General features: G+C 45.6%; 2 protein-coding genes across 4 annotated transcripts in view; both read left to right on the top strand.

Annotated features, from left to right (window-relative positions):
- TULP3 (TUB like protein 3) overlaps positions 1-12,425 on the top strand; it is a 93,952-nt gene extending 81,527 nt beyond the window's left edge. For 2 of the 3 annotated variants that reach the window (XM_030538395.1, XM_030538413.1), the window contains 6 exons: positions 290-487; positions 1,210-1,322; positions 1,729-1,843; positions 6,346-6,444; positions 9,654-9,825; positions 10,339-12,425. In XM_030538395.1, coding sequence (XP_030394255.1) covers positions 290-487; positions 1,210-1,322; positions 1,729-1,843; positions 6,346-6,444; positions 9,654-9,825; positions 10,339-10,472 — 831 coding nt within the window. In that variant the 3' untranslated portion in view covers positions 10,473-12,425. The remainder of the gene's footprint in view (positions 1-289; positions 488-1,209; positions 1,323-1,728; positions 1,844-6,345; positions 6,445-9,653; positions 9,826-10,338) is intronic. The other variant, XM_030538405.1, reaches the window with a different exon arrangement.
- A 366-nt stretch (positions 12,426-12,791) lies between these two features.
- TEAD4 (TEA domain transcription factor 4) overlaps positions 12,792-16,012 on the top strand; it is an 85,752-nt gene continuing 82,531 nt past the window's right edge. The window contains exon 1 of the mRNA XM_030549054.1: positions 12,792-12,795. Coding sequence (XP_030404914.1) covers positions 12,792-12,795 — 4 coding nt within the window. The remainder of the gene's footprint in view (positions 12,796-16,012) is intronic.

The following is a 16,012-nucleotide window of genomic DNA, read 5'->3' on the forward strand; positions in this document are numbered from 1 at the left end:
CTCCCTAGCAAGCCATTCTACCCTCTAGTTACTGGGGACTCCAGCCCAGCTTCTCCTTCCTTAAAGGGATATTCTTCTCCCAGGGTAGGAGACACTTCTGTCCTGATTTCTTCTTCTCAGTGGAGCATTTGAAACACAGAAATCTCTGATCCAGCATCCCTTCCTTCCTCAACAGAGCATTTTCCTCTTGTCATATGGGGGCCTCCTACCCAACAGGCCATTCTTCTCTTGGGTTACTAGGGCCTCTGACCTTGATTTCACTTTGCTAATGGGATAGGTCTTCCCACAGGATACAGGTGCTTCCTGCACTGCATCCCCAGAGGCAGATGCACAGCTGGGAGAAGTGGAGAACTTGGAGGAGTTTGCATTACGCCCTGCTCCGCGTGGCATTACAGTGAAGTGTCGAATCACTAGAGATAAGAAAGGAATGGACCGAGGCCTCTTCCCCACCTACTATATGCACCTGGAAAGGGATGATAACAGAAAGGTATTGGGACTAGCACACCGTCTCCAGCCCTGGGCCAGGGCCGGCTCCAGGTTTTTTGCCGCCCCAAGCCAAAAAAAAAAAAAAAAAGCCAGAGTGCCGCCACTGAAGCACAGAAAACCCCCCAGAGTGCCGCCCAAGGAGCGCCCCCAAAGAGCCGGAATGCCGCCCCTTGTGAAGTGCTGCCCCAAGCATATTTTTGGAATGCTGGTGCCTAGACCCGGCCCTGCCCTGGGCTACTGAACTTCTAGTACAAAACCTTTGGGTGTGTTGTGGAGCAGTGCTTAAATGGGAAAGGAACCTGGAGCTGAAAGGAGAAAGCTTGTGAAAAGTGGGAGGGGTGCACATCGCTATCTGGGCAGGGTCTGAAGGCAGCAATTGGGAGGTGTGGAAGCAGTAGTATAAAGAAAGTGAGCTAAAGCAGGAGAAAAAGAAAATCAGAGGGATGAGTAGCTGGTAAAAATTAGGAAGGAAAGGTGCTTAAAACCTGAGCCATTAGGTGGGCCAAAGAGAGCTGAGATTTGGGGCTGTTTGCTCGTGGGCTGAAGAGAAAGGTCAGTGGCATGGAAGTGGCATCGGACTAGCAAGAAGGGGTCTGCCAAAGTGGGTGGGAATTAATGGGCAGGGGAATGGTGATAGGGACAGTGGGATGGAGGTCGAAAGTAGTGCTGTGCCTCTGGGCTCTTCCAGAACTTCCTGTCATGACCAAAGTTTTGTGTTTCCAGACATTCCTTCTTGCAGGGAGAAAACGGAAAAAGAGCAAAACATCCAATTATCTCATTTCAATTGACCCAACAGATTTATCCCGGGAAGGGGAAAGTTTCATTGGAAAACTCAGGTGAGAGCCGCAGATAAAAACCATCGACAGGTACACAGTCTCTGTTTTCATGTATTGCAAGAGAGGTTGGAGTTCCTGTCTTGCTGAGTCAGAACCAAGAGCAGCAATCTAGTCCAACTCCATGGGGAGTGTGACCTCACCCTCTCTTGGTTCATCCCTGGCTGTCCCTTTGGGACCAGTATCTCTTTCAGAGAGTCGACTGTGGCCATTTATGTGAGGAGTCCTGGCTTGATGTTTTTCCAGGTCAGTTTATGGGCTCAGTGTAATGGATGCTTTCTTTAGAGCTGTTTGTTGCACTGCTGATGGGAAACCCCAGATGGAAATGTCAGGAGAGGCTGACACGATCTAATTATGTCACACAGTCTCACATAGAACATCTCACTAACTCTCTGTTTCCTGATTCTAGGTCCAACCTTATGGGAACAAAATTTACTGTCTATGATCATGGAGTTAGCCCAGGCAAGGCACAAGGGCTCATAGAAAAGGCCCATACCCGACAGGAGCTTGCAGCCATTTGTTACGTAAGTTCCTTTTATTTTTTTTTCCCCAAGCTCCTGAATCACTTAAACCCAGGTGCTGGGGATGGGAGGCATCCTGCAGTTACAGCCACTTTGGCTGTGGTCTTATCAGAACTTTCAGGCCAAGCTGGGTCAGTATTTGGATTGGAGGCCTGCAGGGAAAACTCTGGGTGCTTCAGGATGTTAGTCATTCCGCAGCAAGCTTTCTTAATTCTGCATCAGTACTGAAGCAGTACAACAGGATAACTATAATGGGTATTGGATGCTGAAGGTCTTTCAGATGAGTCATAGGATATGTCTACACTACTCGCCAGATCGGCGGGCAATAATCGATCCAGTGGGGGTCAATTTATCACATCTGGTCTAGATGCGATAAATCAATCCCCGAGCGCTCTCCTGTTGACTCCTGTACTCCACTGCCACGAGAGGCACAGGCAGAGTCGATGGGGGAGCAGTGGCAGTCGACTCACCGCAATGAAGACACCTCAGTGAGTAGGTCTAAGTACGTCGACTTCAGCTACATTATTCACGCAGCTCTGGGGTTCTCAGAATTTTGTACTGGTGACTCCTTTCACACAGCAAGCCCCTGAGTGCAACCCCCCTTATACATTAAAAACACTTTTTTATATATTTAACACCATTATAAATACTGGAGGTAAAGTGGGGTTTGGGGTGGAGGCTGACAGCTCATGACCCCCCATGTAATAACCTCGCGACCCCCTGAGGGGTCCCGACCCCCAGTTTGAGAACCCCTGACGTTTTTCCATAACTTACACCAATTCCCGCCCCCCACTCCCTCAGTGGGGACTGGGCCATAAAAACAAGGTCTTGATTGCCTGTGGTTCATCAAGATCTCGGTGGCACATTAACAAGAGACCAGGTGTGTTAACTCCAGTTCTGTCCAGTTTCTACTCTGGCAATACTAGTGCCCCCTGGAGTTTCCATTGGATACAGTATTCTTCATTTCCCATCCTAAAATATTGAGTAGTGTTTCTGTGAGCTGTTAAAACAAGTATAATGTATCACCTAAAAGGTGGCTGTGTGTTAATAGTGATGAAGTGATTTCTATGTATGTACAATTATCTATTCAAGTTTGTAAAATGTTTGCTATATACATGTAAAATCATTATCCTATTTCTCAGGTCTCTTCTCAGAAAGACCTGAGATGGAATAAGACAGGTTCCAGCTCCAAGGACCTACAGCAGAGGTCCCCAAGCTGTGGAGCGTGCCCCTCGGGGGGGGGGGGGGGGAATGAATGTTTGTGGGACACAGCTCCGAGGGAGCACCACCCAGGTCTGCTCCTGGCCCCAGCTGCCGGCCCTGTGTTCAGGGTTCTGGCTGCCGGCCCCGCACCCTGGGCTCCACTTTGAGCTGCGGCTGCCGGCCCGGGGATCCAGCTGCTAGTCTTCACCCCCAGCTGAGGCTCCGCTTCTGCTCCTGCCCCTAATCTCAGCCCCCTACCCGTTTCTGTCCTCCCTCTCCCCCCCGCCCCCCCCCGAGCTGTGGCCCCGATCCAGGCTCCAACTCCGGGGGGAAGGAGGGACCATGGGCAAGGGTGAGGGGGGTGAAAGGTTAAAAAGTTTGGGGACCACTGACCTATAGTCTATATCAGTAAAATGCACTAGTATGTTAGGGGAAGCTGTATAACTAATAGTAATGTTATACCTGATTTTTATCATATGTGTTAGGAACTCTTAAGAAGCCACCTTGCTGGAATAAAATCAAAATAGCCTTTGAGATAGATTTTTTTAGGTTGAAGGCATTAAACAGCTAGTGACTAGAGGACCAAGAAAGTCTGTTTCTTCTTCAAGTAATGGTCCCTGTTGTATTCCACTGTGGGTTACACATGTGCACCATGCACCCAGAGTCAGAGAATTTGAAAGCAGTGTCTGTTGGTCCACGCATGTGCCTCAGTTCATCTCATGCTCCCAACCGCAGGGCAGATTGACTGCCTCTTCGGTTCCTTCTCATTGCTGCATGGTCCAGGTCAGAAACTTAGTGTCTTCAGCTCTGATGTCGTTTCTGAAAAACAGTAGTGTTAGCTGTAAATAATTTGTAGTTTTAGAAGTTTTAATAGATTTAGTAATTTTGATTGTTTTAATAGTTTTAGAATTAGATTAGGCTACAGGGGTCCCCTCCATTCTCCCTCATGCCCTATTTGGGTACCTGACTGTGCCCAGAACTCCAGGCTTCAAACTTTGCACCTCCTGCCTGCAATCCTTCTCCATCAGTGATGACCCCCAACACTGCCTCTATTGCTTGGGACAGGCTCACATTGCAAATTGGTGCAGTATTTGTCAGTCTTTCCCAAGCTGCACCTGAGAAGGACAGGCTTTTCACCTCAGTAAGTACCTCATGGAAATGGCCATGAGGCCTCAGTCAGATCCAGACTGGGGAATCCCCCCTGTACATCATCTTGAATCAGCAAGAAGTGTGCCTCCTGCTGTAAAGTCCAACTCTGGTGCCGGAGGATCCACCCCCACAAACGCCTAGTCGGGAGATCAGGAAGCACTACCATAAGCATTGGGCTAAGTCTCCCTCTAAGTCCATTCCAAAGATACTGGATGTGCATACGAGCAAACCCACTGACTCAGCCCAGGAGGATGTCATACGTCCCCAGTTCCATAGACACAAAAGGAAAGCCATGAAACATAGGGCTTCACCAGCTGCACACCATGCTTCATCAGTTCCATCATCCCCAGCTCTTCATAAGACACTGAGACCTTCTGGCACTGGTGAATGTAGACCACCACCAGATACCATACTCATCACTGGTATTTGTGGCCCAAACAGAAAGGTGCCTATTAAACCAGGGAGGTCCAGATCTGTGGCCACACCACATAACATTTTCGCTCCCTCAGATCCTGAATCCCCTTCCCCATTCTGACTCTCCATTTCCAGAGAGTGTATGTTGCCTTCCAGAGACTTGCTGGTAGGATGGAGCTTATCACCCCCACCATACACAACTTGTACCTCTCCATCAGCACCGATGTTATCACCATTGGAACCTGAGTCTGCCCTTTCCTCCTCAAGAGACTCGGAACCATGAGAGGAGCCACACCCCAGGAGACCCACAAAAGCCTGGAACCAACCAATGCCTCACCTGGCTCATTGGTACCTCATATCATAGGGACCCCTGCCCTAAGCTGTCGACCTCACCTACTGGCCATACTGGGGACCCTGGCACCAGTGCCCACCTTGGGAATCTATCTGATCCGCTAGGGAGTCACCACCTGACTCCATTCAGAGAATTTCCAAATGGATTTTGGGACGCAGTCTACACTTCTATAAGCTCTCAAACCTCCCCCCTTCTTTGAGGGTATCAGAGCACTCCATGAGAGCCCAAGCCATGACTGTAGCATTTCTTCAGGATGTACCAAGGTGGCCACATGGAGCTCTGTTCACAAGTTTGCAAGACATTGTTCCCTTATATAAGACTTGACTACTGAGGCCTCATTTGGGATAGCTGTTCGCCACTCATCCTTGCCATCATCATCCTTGCACCGTCCTCTTGCTTAAGTACTACTTGTCTGTCACCCTCAGTGAAATACAAAGGACCATCACTCAAAGAAGAAGAGGCGGTTACTTACCTGTAAGTGGAAGTTCTTTGAGATGTGTGGTACTTCTGTGTATTCCAGTACCCACTGTTCTTCCTCTCTGCTTCGGATCTTATCTGATTCGCGGTGGAGAAGGAACTGTAAGAGGCAGTTGATCCTCCCTGCCCTTTATCATCTTGGCGAACTGGGGCACATACACAGACCAATGGAAGCTACTTTCAAATTCTCTGGCTCCAGGCGCATGGTGCGCATGCATAACCCACACTGGAATACATATAGGGACCACACATCTTGAAGAACCTCCAGTTACAAGTAAGTAACTTCCTCTTACTCCACCTGTTGGGCAGCCAAGATATGTGGAATTCCCTGCTGCACTTTGTAGTAGACTTGTTTGTTTCAGGATGAAAGTTAAGCCATATGCTGACTCCAAATCCCCCATGGGGTTTCTTTTATCTTATCAACAGGGTCACAGTTTGGGAGAAACTACTAAATATAGCCTTAAAAATAAATCAGAAGCTAAGGAAAATTAAAGAGATTGTCCATTTAGACTATAAGGTCCCCAGAGAGTTGACAAAGTACAGATGTAGTCAGAGTTATGCTATCTATAATTGTGTTTATACCTCTGTTGCTAGCAGGGATCTAGCACATTTCCTCTCAACAGTATGAGCCACATTTATTGTCCAAGAATGACGCTAGCCAAATTGTGTAATAAAACCATGCTTTAGGTTATATTTGGAAGATTATCTATAATACTGTGGTTAATGTGGTTTTGGAGGAGAAAAAGAATTGTATCACTAATAGTCAAGGAAACAATGCTGATTGCAACAGTGTTTTAAATACAGATGTAGCTGGCATGTTTCTGATTCCAGGGTAGACTGGGTGTTAAAGGTCAATCTCATTATCTTCTCTGAGGTAGTGCTGAAAAGAACTTATTTCCTTGTCTTTTAGGAAACCAATGTCCTAGGATTCAAAGGCCCCAGGAAGATGTCAGTGATCATTCCAGGGATGAACATGAACCACAAGCGGATTCCAATCAGACCACGCAATGTAAGTTTGGAACTGGGTCAGATTCCAGTGGCGCAGGGAAGAAAGTTTTAATGTCTTAGAGATCCAAATGTCAATTATTGGCAATCATAGAAATTAGAGGAAAAAGACCTGTTGGGTCCCAACTAGCCCATCCCCTGGAAATTAGCATGGGATTCTTCACTACACTGTGCTTTTCCAGGCCACTTTTAAATTACTCCCATAATAGGATTCCACCATTGCCCTTGGGAGACTGGTTAATCTGATAGGTCTCATGATTGGTAAACTTTTCTTGATATTCAGCTTAAAATGTCATTTTCTTAATTTCAATGTATTTCTTCTTGCTTGTAGCCCTTGTGCAACTCTCTACATTTTGCCTCTCTCCTTACTTGTCGTTTAGCCAGGCGGACCATATTTAGCTCTTTTTTTATGCCTGTAGTGCATAGGAGCCCGTAGTCATGACTGGACTCCATTGTGCTAGGTGCTGTACAAACACAGAACAAAAAGACAGTCCCTGGCCTAAAGACTTTACATTCTACGTATAAATGAAGAGATGACAGGTGGATGCAGACAGAGAAAGAAGCACAAGAAAACAATGAGGCAATATTGGTCAGCATGACGGGCAGTGGTCTCAGCACACCAGCAGCCTAGCCATTGTCCAGTTTTTATTTTTTTTTCAGGAATCATAGAAAAGGAGAGTTTTAAGGAAGGATTTAAACAAGGATAATCAGATTGCTTTTCAGGTCTCTACAGGGAGAGCCTCCCATGCATGAGGGGCAACGTGAAGAAAGCATGAAGGTGCTGTTGGAAAATTTTAAGAAGTGGGTGATGAAGGCTGACATCATGGGCCAAGTGGAGATGGGAGTTGACATTTAGATAGCGAATGAGAGCTAAATAGAGCGGGGATAGGCTATAAAGGGCCTTGAAAGTGAAGCCAAGTAAGACTCTTATGTTTGATGTGATAGAGAAGTGGAGGGATATAAAGAGAGGAATGACATGGTCAAAATAAGAGGCCAGGAAAATGCAGCATTCTGAATGGATATGAGCAGAGCAAGACTGCATTTGTTATGCCCAAGAGAAGGATGTTGCAGCAATAGACACCCGAGATGATGAGAGCCTGAACGAGTCTTGTAGCTGTGTGGATGGATAGGAAAGACCATATGTTAGAGATGTTATGCAGAAAGAATCTGCAAGACTTAGACATATCCTGGGGGCAAGAGGAGGGGATTTGACTCAGAGCTGGTGAAAAGGAGGCTGGGATTGCAGGCAACGGATTCAGTTAAGTTGGAGAAGGAGAGTTATTTCTCTAGGAAGATGGCAGAACGAAAGGAGGAGAGAACAAATCTGTAGTGGAGGAAGCGATCCTGGTCACAGGATTTCTGTCAGACACGCTCCACAGTGCAAAAGCCCGAGCAGGCGCAGAGGAAGTGGATTTTGGGGGTGAGCCAAGGCTGGGTTCTGGCTGAGCAGACGTTGTGATGAGAGAGAGGCAAGACAGTCAAGAGTGAAGCATGGAGAGAAACAACCATATCAATGGAAGAGAGGGCATAAGTCCATTTATCTAACCCTGACTGGTTTTTTTTCCACTTTGCGGAACTCTTTCCAATTTGTCAGTAGTTTTCTTGTAATTAAATGCCCTGAACTGAATACAGTATTCCAGATGTGCTCTCACGAGAAATATATAGGACCAGATGTGCCAAGGCACAACCCTTATTAGGGGACGATATAGAGCCAACCACCCCAATGTGAGCTATCGGAGTCATTGTGTCTCAGGAGGTTACTATGCCTGATTGAGCTCTTGGAAATCACAGTTGATTCATCATCCCTTAGGAGAATGACATATGCATCCCCTAGTTCAGAGGTTCTCAAACTGGGGGTCAGGACCCCTCAGAGGGTCACAAGATTATTACATGGGGGTTCATGAGCTGTCAATCTCCACCCTAAACCCTGCTTGCCTCCTTCATTTACAGTGGTATTAAATATATTAAAAAGGGTTGCACTCAGAGGCTTGCTGTGTGAAAGGGGTCGCCAGTAAAGAAGTTTGAGACCCACTGCACTAGATAGGGCAATGGGGGGATCCAGTGCATTGCCCTATCTCTTTTCCCTATCCATTTTATTGGCCTTAAAATCTATGAGTCTAAAAGAGGCCCACAGTGCTCAGGAGAGCATAGGGACTGCAGTCAAGGCTGGGCCCTTACCTGGGATACAGGGTTTAGGAGTGGTTCTCTGTGGCTTGGCTCAAATACCAGCCACAATTTAGCCCATATAGATTCATCATCATCTACATGGTCTGTGACATGATGCCTCTGAATAAGCAGCGACTGTTCTCTAAATGATGGCCCCACTGCCATTTCTAAATGTAATTTCTTGATGTCCATTCCCAAAGTCCTATGGGCATCCTTGCAGAAACAAATAAAATCAGAGATACAATTAATTAGTAAATCTGTTTCAAAAACAAACCCAAGAAGCAACAGACAGCTCACTACATCCTACTCAAAATTTTACCATAAATAAATTTATCACTCAACCCTTCCCAAACAACTGCTTTCCAAGCATCTCCCTCCATGGAATAACTTCAGTTTGGACAGTTTTTCTCAATTTTAATAGCTTTTATTTTTTAAGGTTGAAGTTCATTTTGTCACTTGTCCTTGCCACTTTGTCCTCACTACTGTTTGCAGTTCCTCCCAATTTACTGTTCTTCTCAGATGTAGTGAATATGCTATTTTACCCCCCTTCACATTTCCATGTGTTTGTGTACCTATACCTAAACCGGGTAGAATGGGGGGAAAGCACTTGAATCCAGACATACTTGTCGCGAACTGCAGCCTTTGAATTTCCCACTACAACATCCCAACTTCTTGCATCAGGGAGTTAAAGATACCCTGGTTATTTCTTTTTGCTTTGAAGGTTACAAGGTAGAAATTGGAGGTTTGGTACTAGAGGAAAAGGCTCCCAGGGAGTCAGAAATAGACTCCTGCCAGTACATTGAGAGCAGGTGCAGAAGGTGCTCTCACTGTGTCTCCTGGTTAGGATTGCGTGGGCCCAGAAGGAGAGAGAACTTCAGGACTGGGAAAGTATGGAAATATCTCCATGGTACCTGCAGGATCTTGTTTCAGCAGGGTTGAGTTCACTGTTTACTAGATTGGGGGACTCATGGTTGCAGAGTAAACACAACCTGAGAGAAGCAGTGACTAAAAGTGGACCCTCCCAAGTATAATTTTTCTCTCGAGCAGGAACATGAGAGTTTGCTATCAAAATGGCAAAATAAAAACCTGGAAAACCTGATTGAGCTGCACAACAAGGCGCCAGTGTGGAATGATGACACTCAGTCGTACGTCTTGAATTTCCATGGGAGAGTCACTCAGGCCTCGGTGAAGAACTTCCAGATTGTCCATGAGAATGACCGTAAGAGCTAAGGGTTGTGCCAGGGTGGGGTGGGGGATGTGGGGCTGCCACTTTAGTGAGGAAAAGAGCATTGTTCCATTAGGGCTGGGGAAAGATGGGAACACTGCTCCTGCACAAGGGATATGGGATGGGCAAGAACGGGATGGGGGGTATAGTCCAGAGGATCTTGGGACATTTGGAGTAATATGGGACCTCCCCTTCACTCTAGAGGTGGAGGGCATGACAAGATAGCTGCATCAGAGGAGAGGCGAATGCAGGCCTTCTGCTGAAGATGGAAAGGAGAGTAATATGGGATTGCTGTCCCAGCTAAAGCATAGGTATGGGATTCCTCTGTAAAAGAAGTCAGCAGGAGTGTTCTTGTAGAAAAGCAGATTCTGAGCCCCTCTGGTAAGGAGGGGAAGATGGGATAGTCTCTCCAGTCAGGTGTATTTGGAACTGTTCCACTCTTTCTCTTCTTACTTTTCTCTCTTTATGAATTAGTTGGTCTCTGACTCCCCCTCTCTGCCTCCCTAGCTGACTACATTGTGATGCAGTTTGGCCGTGTAGCAGAAGACGTGTTCACTCTGGACTATAATTACCCACTGTGTGCCCTCCAGGCCTTTGCCATTGGACTCTCCAGCTTTGACAGCAAATTGGCATGTGAATGATGGAGACAGCAGACTTGGACGTGGAACTTGCTCCCATCCCTGCACCTTGTAGATGAGTTCTGGGTGGAATCATGAGAAGTATCCTGGGGACAGAAGGGGAACTGGAGGCCAGATATCTGTGGGCTTAACAAGAAACAAATAGTAGATTTAGGGGCTTTACAGTAGCTGATAGAGACCATGGCCCTTTTTGGAAGGGAGATCTCTGCATGTGCCCTGGGGGAAGGCAAGGATAATGTGTGATGTCTTTGTTATCAGTATTAATGCTGCATTGAGAATCTTGATCGGAGATGGTGTGAGAGAGCTAATCCTGCTCCTTAGCAGCTAAGCATCACTGTGACTAGGAATTCCTGCAGTGGGGATCAGATTAGTAGTGCTTTAGGCGAGGCACCTTGGATCTCACAACACCCCTCTGCTCATGCAGCGTATATTAAGATTCGTTTAGAGAAGGAAGAACAGGTACAGTCTGTGCCGTCTCTTACCCCGCAGAGTAACTCTCCTGTCTAAGGCAAAGTTCAGAGAAAGAAGAGAGGGTATAAGCCTGATGTCCCTGTGCAACTGTAAGCACTGTTCAATGAACAAAGAATAGAAACAAGCCCCATGCCTCTATAGCCACCCTTTTACTCTGCAGGATAATTCTCTTTCAAGGCTGATGGATCCCAGTTCCTGTTAATTGTTCTGCTGCTCATTATCCTGTGACAACCCTTTTACCAAATAAAGATCCCCCATCATTAGGGATGTGAGAAAAACTCCTATGGTCACTTCTAAGTAAGTAATATTTGTATTATGACCATCACTGTTTCTTTGATTCCTAACAGTTCTAAAAGTCAAATTGAATGGATCATTGGACCTGACAGAAACTGGCTGAGAAAGGCATGCCATTGACTATTCCTGATATGCAGCATCCTGATTGCCTTAAATACTAGATTCTGTAGGTCAGTCAATCAGAAACATTTTTTTTTAAATTTCTTTTATGAATAGTTTGCTGCATTTTAGGAATAAACTGATGTCTGAAGCTTTTCTTTGTTTTGTTTAACTTTTTACTCAGCAAATAAGAGCCTCTTCTGCAGCAGTCTGAATGGCTGATTCCAGTTGCATGTGGTATAATAACCATAGATATGTCAAATCATGACCAGTTCAGTCTGTTTTATATAATCATTTAATCTGAATACGAGATTAACCAAAAATAAGATTATAGACATTTTCCAAGGCACAAAGAGAGAAGAATATTGCAACAAGAGTAGCCAAAGTACTGCTCATCGGGCTCCATAATGTGTCCTGTAGCAGCCCTCATCTTTAATTCTGGGTTGCAGTCAGTGGAGATCACAAGTCCCAGCATGCAATCCTCCTTGATCCACCAGCCTCAACTTGGATCACATTGGAACACTGCATATTGAGACCTATAGGTTACATGGGCTGCACATCTGCTGCATATTAAAAAATAGGGCAGCTACCATCCTGTCCATTTCATGTTCTTTATGTACAGCTATCAGGATCTTTCCTTTCACATTCATTATGTACAGTTAATTGCTCATTTGTCCCTCTGTTAAGCAAACTGGGTGTCTCCTTTTTTGCATGTACTGATCTGTTTTTAAAGGTCATTGGCAGCCCATGAGTCCTATCTAGATGCCCCCAGCAACCAGACTTTCATCATTGTGCCACAGTCTTTGCATTATATGTCACATAAGTCTCTCTGTTGGTGGGTATCATCTTGCTGTTTAATTTTCCAAAACATCAAACTTTGTGTAGACATTTTCTGATGCCAGAAAAAATGCTTCAATCATAGTCACATGTAATCTCTGTATTTAATTGTAAATGGTGAATTGTTGCTGATAGCTCCAGTTCTAAAAAATGCTTATCTCACAAGTTCCCAAGCTACACTGGCTGAGGTGCCATTGCATTCAAAGCAATCTCATCAGCATAGCACTCAGCAAAGAGTTTGCTCCAGGTACCTCTTTTGTGCCTTCATGTACTTCCCGCTTGTCAATGTGGGGACAGGATTCGATGGCATCTCCCACTTGTGTTCTCTTGTGCTCCCAACTGACTGCACTGCACTTCCTGTATCTACCTAGAAAAGCCAAGAAACCAGTTCTTAATGCCTCTGTCACAATTACTTTGTAACTAGGACCAGATGTAGAAAATTAGTTTATGTTCACTTGGGGTTACTTGTAGGCAATGCATTAATTGCTAGTCTAGAAAAAGTTTCGTTGTGCTTAGTGAGCCGCTCTGCAACTCCCTGGTTCATCTCTCCAACTGGGCCAGTCAGCAAGGGCTCTCTCAAACTATTCAAGGTGGTAAACCCATGGGTGAGCTTAATTGATCATGGGTAAGTCAGTGCCTGTGATTCTTTAGGTTTCCTCATCAAGTTGCACAGACAGATGGCCGAATTTCTTGTCTCTTCTGAGGTGCTTTCTATACTGTGAGCATGTGACCCTTCACTTACCTTCTAGTATTGAAACTCTTCTGTCTCTGTTTTTTAGGTTGTTTTTTTTAAGGGATTGTACACAGTGACCTCGTCCACACTAGCATTAAAGTATGTTAGTCACAACTGTATTAAAACACAGGTTATTGCTAGCAAGTCCTAGCTTGGTTTCTCTGATAACATCCAGCAGGGAATTTTTCTAAAAAGGGTGATACCGTTGTGCTAGGAAACTGTCCTATTAGCTGTCTGTGGGGTCAAACTAAAAGCCTGATTTTCAGACAAAAATCCCAGTGCACACTGCTCAGGGAAGTGGTACGTTCTGTCACAGTGAAATGTGACTCTGGATATCTTGGTGAACAGAAGCATGGGTCTGTTTTGTGTTGCTGTTTGAACAGGCAATAGCAATGCAGGAGGTGGGCATTTACCTCTTCTCAGATGCTTTCAGACATATTTTATATATTGGAGGCTTCAGTACTCTGCCGTACTCTCTGTTCTTTTTGTGTTCTTCACCCACTCTGTTGCTGCTCTGTGTGCCAAAGGTCCACCTAGATGACTAAGAGGCTGGCTTTGTGTGCTTCCTGTTGCTTCCAAGCTTTTTTTGCTCTGCAGAAACCTCCAGTGCTTTTTGGTCAAATATTGTTCTACATGAATTGTATTTATAACTTTTGTACTCTAATGAAAATAAAATAATTTATAAAAAACAAAACAAACAACAAAACCCTAAACTCTGAATTGTTCTTATCTTGTCCTGTAGGATTTTTGCTGCATGTGGTGTTTGCTGTTGGCTCTGATATCTCTGTCTCTCCTGCTTTGGCTACCCCTCTTTCTCCCTGTCTCCCTCCACTCCATCTCTCTTCTTTCTGTATCATTCTCTCCTCATTTGTCTCCCTCGCTTCTCCTCAATGCTGGTTTTACAAATATTTAGAAGTGTGAGAATTGCCTTGGAAACACAAGTACTACCAATTTCCTTTCTGCACCACTAGGAGCTGCTTGCTGTCTATTTGTTCACTCCCCTCCCCTTGATTCTCCTGCTCCTCACACCCATTCTCTCTCAAGTGTTATGGGCTGCTGGGGGGGGGGAGGGTGCATTGGAAATATTTACCCAGCCCTGGTCACTTGTAGGGTGACCAGATATCCCGACTTTATAGGGACTGTCCCTATTTTTGGGTCTTGTTCTTATACAGGCTCCTATTACCCCACATCCCCTGTCCTGATTTTTCACATTTGCTGACTGATCACCCTAGTCACTTGCTCTAAGCCCCTCCTGTTGTCCAGGTGTCCCATGGTGCAATTCTGGACCAGGATTGAAATAGTGTGAGGTAAAGAGGGGCAGTACTAAGTTGAGGGTGTTTTTACTGGGGTGATATGAAGAGAAGTGTCTGCCTCACTGAGGGAAAATGTCCTTGTTCCAGTGACTTAAAGCTTAAGGTAGGGTAGATCTAATTGGGAGGCCCCTGTTCTGAATGCTGGTTGAACAATCATGTCCATTTCCCTCTAGCTTGGCCAGATACAGGGTGCAAGCACTTTCTGCTCTCTGTGTCTGTCTCAGAGATCTGCAGCACAGTTGCTATCTCTACAGCACTGTGTTGGCTGCTGTAATATCATGCTCTCGCTCCCACACCAAACACAACATCCAGAAAACTCCAAGAACAGGCTGGGTGCAGGAAGCAAATGCTACAGTCCAGTGTGAATCCTCATAGCGGGACTCAGAATGCAGCAGCTCCAAGGTGCTGTGAGGTCTCCAGCTAATACACATCAAAGGCAGGAGTATTCATTTCTTACTCTTTTATGGCTCAATCCTGCTTGCACTGAAATGTTGATATCAATAGGAGCAGACTCAGACTCTGTTATTTAAAAGTATAACACACTGACAAAGCACACCCTACCCAACATGCTCTTCTACTTACTGGTATTAATAGCTCTGTGCACTTCACAGCTATTGTTAATGGAAAAGAATAATAAAGAAGACAAGCAACTATTCCCCCACCCCACCCTTTTCACAGATGGAGAGCTGGGAGTTTGCAGAAGGTCACTGCAGTCAGAGCTAGGGATAGAGCCCTGTGTAAAACAGCATACCTAAGTCTCATCCACACTGCTTTTCTGAAGGAATGTGTCAAATCTATGGGCTTGAGTGCTGTCTGTAACCACTACATCCCACTCCCTTCCAGAGCTAAGTGCTTGGCTACACTCGAAACTCCAAAGCGCTGCTGCGGGAGTGCTCCCCCGGCAGCACTTTGAAGTGCGAGTGTGGTCGCGGCGCAGGTACTCCACCTCCCCGAGGGGATTAGCTTGCAGTGCTGAGAGCCGCGCGCCCAGAGCTGGGGCACTGTTTACACTGGTGCAGCGCTGTAACTTGCTGCACTCGGGTGTTTTTTTCACACCCCTGAGCAAGAAAGTTGCAGCGCTGTAAAGCGCCAGTGTAGCCAAGGCTGAAAAATAGAACTGGACATAGGTGTGGGCTACTGGTGAAATATTTATTAAATATCTCTTAGAACTGGAAGGGACCTTGGGTCATTGAATCCAGCCCCCTGCCTTCACTAGCAGGACCAAATACTGATTTTGCCCCAGATCCCAAAGTGGCCCCCTCAAGGGCTGAACTCACAACTCTGGGTTTAGTAAGCAAATGCTCAAACCACTGAGCTATCCTTTTCTAGTGGCTAAGGTATATGGAGGATAACAGCCTACTACTACTATCAATTACTTATTTAGCTCAAGTAATAGAGGTCAGCTTTACCATAAAGGTGAGACCAGGCTAAAGGTCAGAGGCTTCTCAGGACACTGAAAGTGTCTTCCAGCATTTTCAGTGTACAGTCCCTGTCTTCCCATTCTGTTCTCTTGTCCTGTTCTCCATGGATTTCTTGTTCCCCTGCTGGGACTCAGAAGTCATTTTCCTGTTTCAGTTTGGGTAAATCTTTCCACACCTAGATAAGCTCTGTGGCCAGAAAGAAGCTCTCCTTTTTGCTAAAACGTGTCAAGGTAAAAAGCATTTAATTGGCAGTTGATATATATGAATGAATGTTGTTTCCACTAGATTTGAAGGTGGGATCTGATCTCATTTGCTATGACAAAAGTAAAGTGATGGTTTAAAAAGAGAGAACCGCCGAACTAAGGTACAACAAAA

Source organism: Gopherus evgoodei, chromosome 1 (genome assembly GCF_007399415.2).
Source record: "Gopherus evgoodei ecotype Sinaloan lineage chromosome 1, rGopEvg1_v1.p, whole genome shotgun sequence".
In the NCBI taxonomy this organism is placed as follows: Eukaryota; Metazoa; Chordata; order Testudines; family Testudinidae; genus Gopherus; species Gopherus evgoodei.